We start from the raw sequence: 17,653 nt of genomic DNA, 5'->3' as shown, positions 1-17,653 counted from the left end.
GGAAGTATAAGGAATATATAGATCGAACAACACTTTTAAACACGTTATTTGTTTAGAACAAATAAAAACTACCGTGATGAGTATTAAATATTCGACTACTTGCTTAAATAAATACTTAAAAGTTAACAACAAAAAGGACTGAACATACGACCAACTTGAACCTCATGCGTTACTGTCCACAACCATTTCCCTGGACGGTTTGATGTTAAAACGAATCATAAGTTTCAATATGTTTTATAACTTAGCTCACAATGAGTATATTCTCATACTCTTTTACCAATGCTATTCTCGATTTTCATATTTTTTTTCAAAGATATGGTCGAAAGCTTAATGAAGTGATTGAGCTAACAACTTGTGTTTGATGAGCATCTAATTCATAAGCACTTGAAGCTTCCTTAAGTAGCGGTCAAAGATTACAAAAGAACTCGTAAAATTACAAGGATTATCACAAAACAATAGCTGATGTCATACTTTGCCAGTTCTTTACACTATCTATCGTTAATGTTGCTTTTTACCGATATATACTGAGTAATATACAACCTTTGCCTTGTTATTGTCCTATAAATCACCCCTGTCACAATCTGAGACTTTATACACCTGTCTACAATCCACCACAGTTAGTGCCAAGGACTTTATACACCTCGCTAGAATCCACTACAGTCACTGTCAAAGAATTTATACACCTGCTTAGTATCCATACTAGTCAATACCAAAGAATTTACACATTTGCCAAGGATCTACCACAGTCACTGCTAAAGACTTTATAAATATTTATAGAGCCAGCCACAGTCACTGCTAAAGACTTTATACCTCTATCTGAAATCCGCCAGTCACTGACAAAGATTTTATACACCTGCTTAGAATCTAGCGCTTTCCCTCCCAAAGGTTTATAAACCTTCATAGAAGCCATCACAGTCACTGTCAAAGATTTTATACACCTGCCTACGATCCTCCACAGTCATTAACAAAGAATTTGTACATCTGCCTAGAATCCTCCACAGTCATTAACAATGAATTTGTACATATGCCTAGAATCCATTACAGTCACTGTTAGAGAGTTTATATAAACCTTCATAGAATCCATTATAGTCACTGTTAAAGAGTTTATATAAAACTAAAATCCACCACAGTCAATGCCAGAGACTTTTTTGCACCTAACTAAAATCCATCACAGCCATTGCTAAAGAACTTATACGATCGTCTAGAATCAACCATAGTCATTGCTAGAGACTTTACACACCTGTCTATAATCCATCACAGTCATTCCAAAGACTTTATTTACCTACTTAGAATTAACTACAATCACGCTAAAGACTTTATACACCTGTCTATGATCCATTACAATCATTGCTTAATACGTTACACACCTCCATAGGATACGGCAGTCACTGGCACAGCTTTCGTGGGCATAGATAAGATTAATTAATGTGGGGACAACATTTATACAACGGCAGAAAAAAAAAAACTGTTTTTGTTGCTTTTAGCGCACCTCATGTTAATGAAAAAGTTAACAGTTTCAACGTTTTTAAGACTAAACAGTATTAATAGCACTGAGCACTCGCTAGACAAATACTGCTTAACATAAAATGAGAGAAATCCTAATGTTTATCAAGTATTTTTTTTAGAACTGAGGAACATATAATGCAATCCACAATTCCTAAAGGATAACTAGCTCTACAAAATGACGACTGAGTGGTTGTTCTTCTTCTGGTGAGATAAATCTAAATAATAGACGGTTATGCCTGAATTTTATGGGTCTTTAACTTAGCCGTTTAGCATGTGTCATATAATGAGCAGTTCAGGTTGAAAATAACAAATAGTTTTACCTGTGTATCTTACCCATGGTCCACTTTGATTGAATTCAACAAAATAACCAAGGAAAGTTTTAAAGTTTCGTCATTGACAGATTAGTTTCCAGGAAGAGGAAGGAGTTATGTTCGGATTTTATTCATCATTGGGTTTTCTATAAACTTTTGGAAATGAAGTTTTACAATAGTGACATTTATCTTTCCCCTGTTGTCCAAAATACATATTAACCTCAAGCTATCACGAGGATGCTCATCAAATTTCGTATAATAAGTAGAAAGTTACCTCCTAGCAATAGTTCAACAGAAGCTTGAGTAGAACTATCCTTATTTTTGGAGTAGCACTGGTACACTCCCTTATCCTCTCTACCAACAGAACTGAGGTGAAGCGTGTCTCGAGATAAAATTCGAACTCTACTATTTCCTGCTACAAGAGAGCGCTGGTCTTTCATCCAATAAACTGTTTCCACTGGATAACCGGTAATGTTACATATTAGAGTTACAGAGCTTCCTGCATCTACCAGAAGTCGTTTTGGCTCCAGAAAAGCTTGCAGAGGAGCTAGAGTAATTAAAAAAACTAATTTTATAATGTTAAATGATATAATAAACACATTAATACGCACATATACAGTACGCCTTAAAACAGTGTCCAACAAGTAAAAACAATTATCATAATGCTTTAACTCATAAAGCAGTGTTATTTCAATGAGGTGGTTGCAGTGGTTGGTTTGTAAAGACTTCACGTCATTCAAACAGTTTGAAAGTTTCAATATAGCTAAGATATGAAAACAAAGGAAAAGAAAGGACACAGGATATTGGAATAGATAATAAATACAAGCTTCGTTAACGCTTTACTCAAACTCTCGTGTCACCAAAGATGTGGTTCAAAGTGATTTAGACTATTTTATTAGAATCAAAAGTTTAAAGTCTAACAAACGGATGAGAAGTCCAATGAAAATGTTAGTCATTTGTATGTTTCAAAGCAAAAACACGTTAAGGTAAATACTGTGTCCAGTACGATTAATCGAACCCTGGATTTTAGCGCTGTAAGTCCGTAAACTTATCACTGTCACATCGGTGGGCCTAAAGAAAACATCTAGACAGAAAGATAATGTCGTTCGGAAAAATTACATGACCAAGTGTAAGCTAGTGGTTAGTATGCTAAGTTGAGGACTATGAAACAAGGTCCGAACCGTGATATACTTTCAGTTGTGAGAACATTAAAATCGTGGCAGTCATTCTTGATATTCATTCAAGAGTAATCGCATGAGGGTGGACCACCTTTATCTGGTTAATAACTTTAAATTAACGGTGTGAATTCATAAATTATAAGGGTCTCTAACCTGGTCGTTTAGTTTCTATATCGCATGTGGTGTCAAAAATACAAAGAAGTCACGATCGAAGAAATTTGATGTTCAATTTCTTCGATCGTGACTTTTTTGTATTTTGCATACCACGTGAAGCTAGAATCAGAAATACATTGTTTGACTGGTAAAGCTGCACCGAAGAAGGCTAAATGTTTTGCTTTTAAACGTGGTCAAACATTTCGAGCTTTAAAAAAGTTGTGAGTTTGAATAGGACAATGATCTAGAAGATACAGAAAATGGGCATTTCAGGTACTTTAGGAGTTTTTTTTGGGGGGGGGGGAGAAAGTGACTATGACAAGCAAGGACATGCTAACAAAACACTAAAAAACGTACTTGATGCATGGATTAAAACAGCGTAGATTTGTTTGTTTTTTCAATGTAATAAGTTTACTGAACACCAATGAAATTATAGAAAATGAATAATATCACAACATTTTGATTCATCATTTAATTACCAGTAGATGACGTGGTTTTGAATTACAGATCAGAATCCTACTATACATGTGTATATATATATATATATATATATATATATTTTTAGAATAAGCTGCAATAATAAAATAAAATAAACTATTACTATCAAAACAACCATATTGAATCCGTGTCTAATCAGTGTCGAACCAAGAACTGTTAAGTATGGATTATTGAATTTATTATGTTCCAAAATGAATTTCTTATATCTAATATTGTAATATCGTTTATTGATATAACGTGTAAACCAGGACACTTTACTTTTGTAAACTTCCATTAAGACATGAGTTATATATACATAAAACAATAAACATACGATCAGCTGGAATAACTCTTATTTGGTTCTTAAGCTCTTGCTATTTGTTTCAACTTCTGGTGTTATTCTGAAAACTCTTTAATGTTGCGTATAACTCAATTCTTTTTATTCGTTGTACAGGACAGTGGAAAAGCTAATAATGTAGAATACAGATGGACTTGGAATATTCATTAATTTCAACACATCAGAAACTACAGTTTGAACACATTGAATCCCCTGCAGCATCGATTTAATTGATTGACTAGCAACACTCTTCTTAAGTAATTACGGTAGCGATGTGATAATTGATTGACTATCAACACTCTTCTCAAGTAATTACGGTTGCGATGTGATAATTGATTGACTATCAACACTCTTCTCAAGTAATTACGGTTGCGATGTGATAATTGATTGACTACCAACACTCTTCTCAAGTAATTACGGTTGCGATGTGATAATTGATTGACTAGCAACACTCTTCTCAAGTAATTACGGTTGCGATGTGATAATTGATTGACTATCAACACTCTTCTCAAGTAATTACAGTTGCGATGTGATAACTGATTGACTATCAACACTCTTCTCAAGTAATTACGGTTGCGATGTGATAATTGATTGACTACCAACACTCTTCTTAAGTAATTACGGTTGCGATGTGATAATTGATTGACTAGCAACACTCTTCTCAAGTAATTACAGTTGCGATGTGATAACTGATTGACTATCAACACTCTTCTCAAGTAATTACATGTGATAATTGATTGACGTATGTTGCGATGTGATAATTGATTGACTATCAACACTCTTCTCATAATTACGGTTGCGATGTGATAATTGATTGACTATCAACACTAAGTAATTACAGTTGCGATGTGATAACTGATTGACTATCAACACTCTTCTCAAGTAATTACAGTAGCGATGTGATAATTGATTGACTATCAACACTATTCTCAAGTAATTACAGTTGCGATGTGATAACTGATTGACTATCAACACTCTTCTCAAGTAATTACAGTAGCGATGTGATAATTGATTGACTATCAACACTCTTCTCAAGTAATTACAGTAGCGATGTGATAATAGATTGACTATCAACACTCTTCTCAAGTAATTACAGTTGCGATGTGATAATTGCAATCGTTGTCACAGTTAATAATTTATATGATTACCTAAGTCTCATTAAGCACTAGCGTATAGTCCATCAAACATACCCTGGCCTCACATCTCATATCCAACTGAAATGAATCAATTTTTTGAAATCAAAGTTGACCAAAAAAAAAAGAGGCAACAAAATACTGTCGAGGTAATTAAACGTCGATAAATTCTTCTGTGAGCCAATCAAAATTAAAATCATTTATGAAATTAATTTGTGTCGTATGCAAAGAGTAATTATTAGTAAAAATCATTTAGCTTAACAGCTATTAATCTATACAAAAGCCAGTGCCCTCTGGTAACATTACATTCCAACAATGCTTAGCAACAAAAATATAACCTTTGTACTGAAAGTATAGAATGAAATGTATAGTCTATATATTATAGTCAACAAAGCAATATTTATTAATTTATTAATTCAGAAATCTCCGTTGATTAAAGAAGCTTATTTTTATTGAAAAATAACAGAAAATATCTTAATTCAGAAATTATTTAGGTTTAAAATTGAATCAATATTTTTTTACTTTCATGATAAATTTTATGCTCTTGGCTAGGTGATCCCACACTGTCTTTATGCTTATTATGTCAACACTGTTAACACTTATAAAGTCTCACGTAACCTCTTCACGGCCCCCTTCCACTTCCATCACTAAAATCGTAGTGGGCAGACGGTAATAGTATTCATATCTCGATAAATGCATATTGGCTTTCATATCTCCCACTATATTCGATAAGTCAAGCGAAATCATGTGCGACGTTACACACAAAATTTTTATATAGGTTAGATTTCTAACAATTTATATACCTAGATGACTAATTACTAATTACAAACTAATTTTGTCTAACGTTCGAGATTCGATTTTTTGTTCTTCTTCATGAAAATCTGGTGCGTTCATCATTTCACTGATTGTCAAATTTTATAAAGGTAGTGATTCTTTGCAGTAAGTGTCTGTGACTTTCTGGCTATAAATTTCAACAGTAAACGAACAGCACACAATGAGTTTGTTCAAAAATAATATATATTCAAAACAAGTCAAATGTATGTATAAAAATTCATTCGTTACACTATTGCTTATCATAGTTGTATCCAGAGCTTTAAATAATTGTCTATTTTTCGTCAAAGTCCACACACGTTGATTAAATTACTTTAGAACACTCTTTGATGAGACAAATTATTCTCCTCTATCTCTATTATTAAATACAAGCTTTGAAGCTCACGACAGAAATTCACATAACAACTAAACTGATAATTATGCAGTACAGTTTCAATTTTTCCCTTTTACTTTCGTTTTCAGTAACTTAACTTGCTTATTTTTCAAACTAATCTGATCGCCTATATCTAGTTTTCCCAACTGAGGCCTAGAACTTTCTACACACCAAGAGACGCTATGATGTAACAATACCCAATATGAAACAACGAGAAAAACTTAGAAGGTTCGAGTGACATGACGTCATTTCACAACAACGGATTAACAAGGAAACCTGCGACAAATTATAACTTCTAGAAACACTAAATTTAACACCCCCTTTATAGTTACCTAGCTCATAACTCTTGTATTAACTCTAAATGAAACACTTGTGTATATGTATCACTGATCCGATTTCTAAATTGGAGAGATCTTCTGACAAAAAAGTAACACACATGGCGTCCTTCAAGAAAACCTAGGATGGAATATCGGACACTACAATGATACAAATCATCTTTTTCCAGCCCTTCTTTCTAGCAATATATTTGCTGATATGTAGGATAAAATTACTTGGTAATTAATATCTACTTGTACAAAAGGTTACTAATTAATAACTAGTCTTAGGTAATCGTATGGCCTGCTTACCATATTGTGCTTTGGCTAAAAGAGACTTCTACTTCTTAATCATATTGTTGTTTGACTAGAAGATAGTTCTATTTGTTAATCATAGTATGGTTTGGCTAGAAGATACTTCTATTAGCTTACTGCATCGTAGTTTGGCTAGAAAAGGTTTCTACTTGATAACCATATGGTGGTATGGCTAGAAAAGGTTTCTACTTGATAACCATATTGTGGTATGGCTAGAAAAGATTTCTACTTGATAACCATATTGTGGTATGGCTGGATGAGATTTCTTCTTGCTAACCATATTGTGGTATGGCTAGATGAGATTTCTACTTGATAACCATATTGTGGTATGGCTGGATGAGATTTCTACTTGATAACCATATTGTGGTATGGCTGGATGAGATTTCTTCTTGCTAACCATATTGTGGTATGGCTAGATGAGATTTCTACTTGATAACCATATTGTGGTATGGCTGGATGAGATTTCTACTTGATAACCATATTGTGGTATGGCTGGATGAGATTTCTTCTTGCTAACCATATTGTGGTATGGCTAGATGAGATTTCTTCTTGCTAACCATATTGTGGTATGGCTAAAACGTTTATGTTGCGTCTGAGATGTGGACATGCTAACTATTTCTTTTTTTTTCACATAAAAAAACAAAGAATATAGTAAAAATCATTAAATATTTTAACCATAATGCATCATAAACAACTGAATGAGAGAAACATAGACGGCAGATGTGTTTAGTAAGTTTACCGAGCGCCTGTCGATTAAAACAAAAGAGTGACAAGTGAAAATAAAGCTGCGTTTATTTTCTGCTTATACCCCTTATTTATGATCTTCATTTTGTATGCTTGTAACTAAGCATAAAACAACGCACTGGGTTGTGCCTACTGTGAGTGATTGAAACCTCATTTCCACCGTTAAAGGCTTCCAGACTTACTTCTGAGTCACGGGCTATCATCTTGAATTAGACACTAAATATGAGGCTTATTTTACGTATGCATTATATATGGACATAATTACATCATAAGACACCTTCCTGTTTGGCTAATAACGTCATGTATACATCCTGAGATTTATCAGCACAAGTTATCTTCCTGTTTAGCTAATGCCATCAAGTATACATACCGAGGTTTATTAGCACAAGCCACCTTCCTGTTTGACTAGTATCATCACGTACACGTACTAGGGTGTATAACACTTTACAAAAGCGATACTTCAGGCCACATGCTATTAAGACGTCGCCGATTGTGCTCATGTGGAAATCATGATTTCATGCTATTTTTCGACCTACAATTGCTGTTGTAACAAGATTCTATGAAGGAGAACAAGATTAATCTTACCCAAAAAATCTTCATAAACTTTTCGAAGACGCTCCACTGTATAGAATGTCAGCTTTCGTTACTGTATTTAATTACTTCTAAAATATACCTGGGGTCTTTGCAGGTATATAGTCGAATAGGAATGCTAGATTCAAATTACTTCGAACGTTTTTTCCTCAGGAAACTGCCTTTGATTTCGATTGATGGACGCTTGTGAATTTCTTCAATTTCAAGTCCTTGTGGTTTTCTTGTTAACAGTAATAAGTGCAATGTCCAACTTAATCCCCACAATTTGAGGGTCAAAGGGTTCTTTTTTTTGTATTCAAAACTTTCACTTCGTGAATGAAGACATTGCACTAGATTAGTTTTGGGGAGTATTTTCGGAGAATGTTATTACTCTAAATGTTTCATTGTGCTAAATGTTACCTTTCCATAAAGAACAATGAAGATTCCCGTGTTTTAACTGTTGTCTTTAGGCTTTGGCGTTTGGTTACAATTTCACTCTTTGAATATTTACTTTTGAAGTGTTTTATAACTTTTCAATTATGAAACAATTATGTTGGTGTTACAATGTCTAATTTTCAGGAATTTAGTATTTGTTAAAGACGTCATTTTAACAAACAAATCCTTCAAATAAATACGATTACTTCTCTGTTTGATAAGAACATAGCCCCGAGTAACACACAGAAACGAAAGAACTTTAAGATTTTGTTTGTGTTTTTGGAATTTCGCACAAAGCTACTCGAGGGCTATCTGTGCTAGCTGTCCCTAATTTAGCAGTGTAAGATTAGAGGGAAGGCAGCTAGTCATCACCACCCACCGCCAACTATTGGGCGTTAGGCCATGCCAGACCAGAACTTTAAGAAAAGACAGTTTAAAGAGACTCGTGGTCTTCAGTAATAAAGTATTTTTGATAAACGAATATACAATAGTGACATGTTTAATACTGTGGAGCAAGATTTTTACTCTCATTTCACAAATTCTCTTATTCGTTCACAAAATTCTATGACAAGTTTCCATGTTATTTTCTGAATAGTAAGTATATCTAAAAATGGCAGAGCATCAATAATACGTATGCGATGAAATTGGAATACTCAAAGGAAATCCCCACACACACACACACACATTTTTCTCTGGAATAAATGCGTTAGTGATTGATTTATCTTTTAAAGACCCCGTACTTGTTGCACGATCAGTGTTTGCATTATATTAAGATATTTTACCCACTCTCATGTAAACAAAATAATGATAGATAAATAAATAAATGATTTATTTGTGATAACGAGAAAACCCATTTGTAGAAAAAATATATATGTTAAAACGACTGGTAGGACCTTTATACCTATATTAATAAATATAATCCAATATCGAAGCACGCCCTCTACATTACTACACTCAATTGCAGAATCGCCTTCAAACATGTGGTCAGCTTCCGGTCAGTTACCTCTTTCTTTCTTTGTGAACCTGACGATGACCGAAGAAGGTCGAAACGTTGTTCGCTCCTCTACATAGAGCTATCTCTATCCATACCAGCCGGTTTTACATATATAAATGATTTATTTGACACAAACAATATAAAAAATAGAGATACCAGGTGAGTAGCTTATTTATTTAAAAACTAATACTGGAATGTCAATAGAAAAGTAATTAATTGTCACAGATTTAGAATCGACTGTTATAATAAATTGTTTGCCACTTTTTAGTATAAAAGTAAGCTAAGAGATGGCAACACAATAGTATTAGTACTTATTTTTAAGAAAATGTGTTTATTATTTATATAACTAATATTAATTTCATTTCTATAGTCATACCTGTCACAATAAGAGTGCTGTCCATCCTCCTCTCACCGACACTGTTGGTGACAACGCAAAGATAAGATCCAGTATCTCGGATCGAGGTGTCCCGGAAGTACAGAGATCCACTGACTTGGATGACTCTTCTGCCCACAACAACAGAAACCAGTCGCCCTCCTTCATTCTTGTACCATCTGTAATAAAATTGTGTTGTTTTTATGATATGAAAAACAAACTATTTATACCCCGACAATGAGCATTTTGAACGGATATGCAAATCATGTGTAGGTATTTGAAATTTATTAAGATTCATAAATATGTTCATATTTTTGAGAATTTCAAGAAAAGCCACTCGAAAGTTCAAATAGGCAGGTTTTCCATTTAAACCAGGAAAGGAGAAATTAAACATTTTATATGGAAATATACCCATTTTCAGATAAAAAAAACATTTTTATTCACAGTTCGACTTTTCGGTATTAAATATTTATTTGCAAAGTGTTCAAAATATTCCAGTTCGCACTATTCTCACTAAAAAAGTACAAAATATGAAACTTAAACATTTTCAAATACACATTAGGCCTCTAGTATTTAGGATATATGATGCTGAATGAAGTAAAAAATGCAGTGATCTAAAGTTTACTTTACGAATTCTGTATAACTATAAGCATATTATTTGATAAAATAAATTTAGAACACAATGACAGCTAAATGTATACATCATCATAGTAAAAAACATATCTAGTAGCTAAATGATATGGTTATGATAATTTACTGTGACTATTAACTAGTTTATTGCATTAGTTCGTGATGTCAAATGTTAAACTGTAGCTGAAGACTGTCATTGTTTATGTGTAACTAAATTATCTCTATATAATACATATATATATGTATACGCACATATAAGATTTTACCAATAGTAAAACAGTCTTTTGAAATACAACGTATACCGTTTTAAATAAACGAATGCACGTAATAAAATTAATTATGTATTTTTTATCTCTTCTCTTCATACATGATATAAGGGGGTTGGCTCCCTAAAGACAACTACTGTATAGTGTCCAAAGCAGTAAGTACCTACATGTCACAGTCACTTAATTTCATCTGTTATTGGTAATTCCTGTTTCACCCAGGCTTAAGCTTTTTAAAAGAACACCATATATTTGTAAAAAGAACCATCTTCAGAGTTTACACTAAAATTATGATGTTTTTAGTTTATGTAAAATATATAAAAAAAACGAATCGACTTTTCATTACTGTAAGACCTTCGCGTTACCTTATATAGTAGTTTACAAAAGGTTTGTAGGTTACCAAAAAATAATAATAAAAAAATAACAAAAAATAATTATAACTTTTCCTTTCCTAGCTTTGTGCAAAATTCAAAAAACAAACAATCCTTTCCTAGCAAGTCTAATATGCGTGATTTTTTGTGTGCATGTGTATACACGTACAGTCTTAGCAGTCAAAGTTTTAACGTGTTGTTTGAACTGAAGCTTTACTGTTTAAGGTACTTTTTGACCGAACGAGGTTAAAGTGTTGTTATTTTATCATTGTTGACATCCTCCATGTTCTTCACGTGTTTGTTTTTTGTTGTTACTCATTTATTCATTTGTAATAAATGTCATGGGAATGTATTTGTATCAAAATAGTAGTGGTTAATTATAATTAGCTTGTTCCAGGATGGCTGATAAAAGATACTAACCACACTTACATGAGGAACATTTATAATTGGGAACATATGTAATTCCAGCGAATAACATGCCAGATGTGTTCGCTAGCTTTCTACCGCATAATAAATACATGGGAAACAAGTTTGCTGTTTTCGTTTGCTTACTTTAAAATTTCTTGTGTAAGTACATACACTTTTGTCATATAATGATTTATGTGGTAGGTAGTACTAGCATTTTATAGTTGTTGTATTAGTGATTTTTCTTTTTTTTTTCAGAAATAAAGAAATTGCGTCGGAAAGGAAATTGCAAAACGCGTCCACTCTGTAACTCGAGAATATGGTCTAAACCTAAAAATGAAGTCTACAAACTACGCGTGGAAAAACGTTTAATTTTTACATTAAACATTATTAATCCCTTTGGAACAAATGGAGTTTTTTTCCCTTTAAATTTATCCTCTCTACATTTTACTGTATACGTGATCTGTACTTTCTCACACTGATCATTTGTTTGCACAAAATTTCGTTCAATGTACACACTCTTTTCTAATTATTCACAAATCACTTTAATCAACACATTTGTTACCGTCATATTAATTTTCTTTCGGTTTATTTTCACAGTCCTCGTTTAACCACTTCTTTTATTATTGAATCTCGTTGAACAATATTATTCGATGCACGCTTTCATTGATTCCATTTCCTTACATTGTTACCTGTATTAATGTTCTACAATTTTCTTGTTCGGTTTATTTTCACAGTCCTCGTTTAACCATTTCTTTTATTATTGAATCTCGTTGAACAATATTATTCGATGCACGCTTTCATTGATTCCATTTCCTTACATTGTTGCTTGTATTAATAATGTTTTATGATTTTTCTCTTTCATTTGGTTTATTTATTATACCTTACTATATGTTTTTACATTTTACCGACTAGACTATTAATCGCATTATTACTTTTACTTTCGTTTGTCTCTTTCCTTACGTATTTTGTAGCTTAAGAATTTGTTCTCGAGCCTTGAGCCATGTATTATTTGTGTTTTGTTTTTCTTTCATTTTAACTTCTCTATCAATGGTTTTATCCTCACAGAAAATCCGATGAATGGCTTTTGCTCGCAACGTTGTTTTCGTGTTTATTAACAAAGTTTGTTTAATTTGATGATGTTCTCATCATCGTTATTTTATATTCTACATGTAGTTGTTTGTCCAGTCTTTAAAGAACAAAGACTTTGGTATGTCTTAAAATCTCTCAAAATAGCACACACAAAAACAATTATTTTTTAAAGATCGTAATACATACTGGAAAATAGAAGACTTTCTGGGAATAAAAATACTTTGCGATACGACAACCGGAATGTGTATATTTATGCGTGTTTTTTTTTCTTGCCTTGTCATAATATAATACATTATGTTTTCTAGTGAAGCTCTTCAAACACAGTGAACAAATTTATAAATAAGATCAATTTGAACGAAATTAAACAGTGTTGCACACTACATTGAGATCAGGTTGTAACTTAGCAAGTATCGCGTCACAGTAATGTTAATACAACAACAGTTAACAGCTCAAATAAGTTATCATTTAAAAAGAAGTTAAAATGAAAATAATAGTAATACGAAAATATAGTTCCAAAAAACAAGCAAACAAAAATTTAACGTACCAGATAAATGTATTACGTGGAAACCTGTAAACATAATAAAATGTGGAACCAGAATACAGACAAACTATTGTATAAATCATGTAAGGTTTGTCCATCTGAGGCGAGAGCTTTTATAAAGGTACGATGTTATTGTTTTCGCCTAATGTTCAATTTTTTGCAAGTTCGTGTGAGCAATATTCACATATCGCATTAACTTGCTAAACTACTCACACATGATTTGGAATTTTCATTCGAGTTTCATACTCATAAGTTCACCAAAGGCGACTCCTTGTTTAACACAAGTGAAGTGAACGGATGTAAAGATAAAAATAAAAAGCTAGCCAAAGAACTCACGAAAAAACTAAATTTTTAAACAGCTTTCTTTAACTGCTACTAAGATATATACGAAAATTAATATCTCGACATCGTTTAAAAGAAAAACATTCTGAATGAAAATACAGACTTTAAAAAATCATGAAGCTTCTGAAAATTCCCCAGGCCTATAATATGGCTCCAGGCATCTGTATTAACAGCCAAAAGCCACAGATTTTTTCTCTTTTTCTGAGCATGTTACAAAGTGGGAAAACGAAATAATACATTTTCTTTTACATCAGGGTAGATTCTTTGGAAATAAATATTGCAATATCTGGTCTCACTTATTTTTTTATACTGAATGTCAACGCCACCTATTGTTTGCTAAATATTAAAAGAAAATCGTTTTAAAGAAAAATGTATGTGTAAAAACGGCTAATATGAGTAGAGAAGGCTTTATGTAGAGGAGCGAACAACGTTTCGACCTTTTTCGGTCATCGTCATTCGTGAACCTGATCGATGACCGAAGAAGGTTGAAACGTTGTTCGCTCCTCTACATAAAGCTTTCTTTATCCATACCAGTCGTTTTTACATATATATTTTTCTATACAAGTGGGTTTTCTTGTCATCACGTGTTTAAGAAAATAAAACGGGTGATTGCAATTGGTACTTGCTATAATTTATTTATTATAGAAAAAGAAATAACCTTTATATTAGAAAACTCTGTGAAACGAAATTAAAAACGTGCATTTCTTTCCAACTGTTTCATTTTTTTAGTTTCACTTCTAATTAAATTTAGTAAAATATGTACGTCGTTATAAAGATTTTTCAGCAACTTTATCTTAAATACCGAAATGTTCGTGCTGTTTATGTAGGTATTTCTTTATAACCATGACATTAAACTGTTTAAATACGATTATAAAAACTACACATTTTTACACCATATAGACCAGATTATTTGAGTGTAGAAGATTCTGTCGAACTTGCCTGTAACTGGGAAGGGGGTAACCTTGGGCGGCACACGTCAGTTCAACTGGTTCGCCTTCTTGGACATGGACAGATACTCTCGTGTCAGATAACCTTGGTGCTTGCTTTTCCTTTGCGTCTAAAATTTTAAAAAAGTAGCTCATTCAACAGGTACATAACCGTAAGTACCACACATGCTTCACCTGAGGTTAAAATTACTTCAAACTAGTGGTAAAGAAAAAAGTACCTAAGTACAATAAATAAAAACAAAGCACAATGGTAACATAAAGAATTAAGATTCTTTAAATGAGTAGCAGAGAAAACTCAAACTTCAAGACATTAACTTTACACTATCGTCAAGAAAATTTAGTTTTATTTGTTTAGAATTAAACACAAAGCTACACAATGGGCTATCTGTGCTCTGCTCACCACAGGGATAGAAACCCGGTTTTAATGATGCAAATACGCAGACATACCACTGTGCCACTGGGGTTCAGAAAATTTAATACATACACCGGAAGGAAAACGTTTAGCGTTGTTTTCTCGATTAAATATTTTCTAATTATTTCTCATCACTAATATGTTGATACATTTTAAATGATTCGTGGGCAATATTCAACTAACCAGAAAATAAGAAACAAATTTAATATTTATTTTTTATTTCTCGACAGCTCGGTGTCAAGCTTCGAGCCTTCTGAAGCTAAAATTCAGGGTCTATTCCCTAGGACACACTTTAGGTTGCCCATTGTGCATCTTTCATTAAAAAAAAGTTTTAATCTGCCGATAGAATACCGAAACGAAGTCCCAATATTCACTAAAATAATTTATAATTAAATAACACTATGTAACAATATTTTTTTTTCATTCCTGGGCAGAAAGAGTTATTTCCCAATTGCTTATGCCTAAAGTAAATGGAAAAGACCTATTTTTCTTTTAAACTTTGCTTTTACGACCTGGAAGCGTATACCGAAAACATAAAGAAAGGCTATATTTGGGGGCTGATATGTGAAAGTGATTTACATTACAGTCGCAAATCGTTATAAAGCGACGGTCGATCCCACTATTCGTTGGTAAAAGGTAGCCCAGGAGTTTATCAACTACTCATTTCTAAACATTTTTCTATAACTTTAGTATAAATACATGTAAATATTGATTCGTATGTTGTTTTGTTCAGACCTTATGTGAATGAAAATGTGCAAATTTGCCCGTTTTACATAGAAAATAGGTTAATTTCTAAATTTCATTAACCAGGTCACAAAATCAAAGTTTGAAGGGAATAATGGCTATTTTCTGTACCTTTAAAACATAAGCAACTAAAAAATAAACACATACTATCCAGGAACAAAATTTGTGTTGCATAGTGTAATTTAGCGTTCCACACGAATCTTTTTAACTCTACAATCTTCTTGTAATTAGAAAGGTAATTACATACCAGAAAATTTAGCTATAATAACATACGAGTAATAAGAAACCACTTTGGTTATTCAAGGCCTGCCTTGCACACTGTCCCATTAGAAAGGTACACAGTTCATTCTCTTGGAAGTGATCGATTTTCTTTCTTAAACTTCCGCAAAGCACTGCCTCCACTACTGTTGCCCGTAACTCATTCTATAAGCTAATCATTCTGTTATAGGTAATAAAAATGTCTTAATTGGAGTCTATCCTGTATTTTCTAAATCTTAAACGCGCGCCCTCTCGTCTTATTTTTATCAGAATAAAGGACAAAAAAACCACAAGCTTCTGATTTATTGATCATACCCTCTGATAATCATTTAAACTTCCATAAAATCGACACTTAACCTTTTTATTTCTCAAAGCAATCCTTTTCCAGTAAGTCAAAATCATTTCTTTGATCGAGACCATTTATGGGAGGTCTGACTATTGCTTCATTGAGAGATGGCCTGGCATGGCCAGGTGGTTAAGGCACTCGACACATAATCCAAGGGTCGCGGGTTCGAATCCCCATCACACCAAACATGATCGCCCTTTCAGCCGTGGGGGCGTTATAATGCGACGGTTGATCTCACTATTCATTGGTAAAAAGGGTAGCCCAAAAGTTGGCGGTGGGTGGTGATGACTAGCTGCTTTCCCTCTAATCTTACACTGCTAAATTAGGTATGGGTAGCGCAGATAGCCATCGTGTAGTTTTAAGCGAAATGCAAAGCAAACCATATCATAGAGAGATATTTCTGCATGGAACTGAAATTTAAAATAAAACAGCTTTAAGAGGGTAAAAAATTATTAAAAATAAGTTTTTGTTTGTTTTTTGTTTTGAATTTCGCACAAAGCTACTCGAGGGCTATCTGTGTTAGCCGTCCCTAATTTAGCAGTGTAAGACTAGAGGGAAGGTAGCTAATCATCACCACTCACCGCCAACTCTTGGGCTACTCTTTTACCAACGAATAGTGGGATTGACCGTCACATTATAACGCCCCTACGGCTGAAAGGGCGAGCATGTTTGGCGCGACCGGGATGCGAACCCTCGACCCTCAGATTACGAGTCGCACGCCTTAACACGCTTGGCCATGCCGGGTCTAAAAATAAGCACGAAATTCTAACCACACGTGGTTACTTCTAGATGGAAACATTGAATTAAAAACACCAAAGTATAACTTGAAAAGTTAAAACCTTATCGAACAAGCACAAAATTGTTAAATTTAATGATGGAAGAATTAAACCAAAACTAACTTATGCTGGTATTATTTTATATTTATTTCAAAGTAAAATTAATATTACACCCATTTTTATGTTTTTAAAATTATTTCTTTTAAACCGATGTTTCTTATATGTGCAATACTCGCGAATGCGCTGGGGAAATCTGGCGTGTTCCTTAAATACATTGTTTAAGTTATGTTCCATTTCACCTACGTAGAACCTTTCACATTTTTTGCAGTTATAAATAATTATATTGTTGTTTAATACGGTCAACAATTAGGTCTGGGAGCAGTTTATCTCTGTGATAGAGCACAGAATTTAGAAGCTAAGAAGTCAAATCTATATAATACTACAAAATACAAAGTCGACCAAAATTATCTTTCCTACTATAA

At 33.2% G+C, this 17,653-nt stretch overlaps 1 protein-coding gene across 12 annotated transcripts in view; it reads right to left on the bottom strand.

The window, feature by feature from the left end:
- Positions 1-17,653, bottom strand: part of LOC143244985 (cell adhesion molecule Dscam1-like) — a 132,662-nt gene that overhangs the window by 57,531 nt on the left and 57,478 nt on the right. For all 12 annotated transcript variants that reach the window (XM_076490649.1, XM_076490658.1, XM_076490657.1 and 9 more), the window contains exons 5-7: positions 14,628-14,745; positions 10,048-10,223; positions 2,092-2,364 (exon numbers count right to left, since the gene is read on the bottom strand). In XM_076490649.1, coding sequence (XP_076346764.1) covers positions 2,092-2,364; positions 10,048-10,223; positions 14,628-14,745 — 567 coding nt within the window. The remainder of the gene's footprint in view (positions 1-2,091; positions 2,365-10,047; positions 10,224-14,627; positions 14,746-17,653) is intronic.

The sequence above is a fragment of the Tachypleus tridentatus genome, chromosome 2 (genome assembly GCF_004210375.1).
Source record: "Tachypleus tridentatus isolate NWPU-2018 chromosome 2, ASM421037v1, whole genome shotgun sequence".
In the NCBI taxonomy this organism is placed as follows: Eukaryota; Metazoa; Arthropoda; class Merostomata; order Xiphosura; family Limulidae; genus Tachypleus; species Tachypleus tridentatus.
This window is presented reverse-complemented; position numbering and strand designations above follow the sequence as displayed.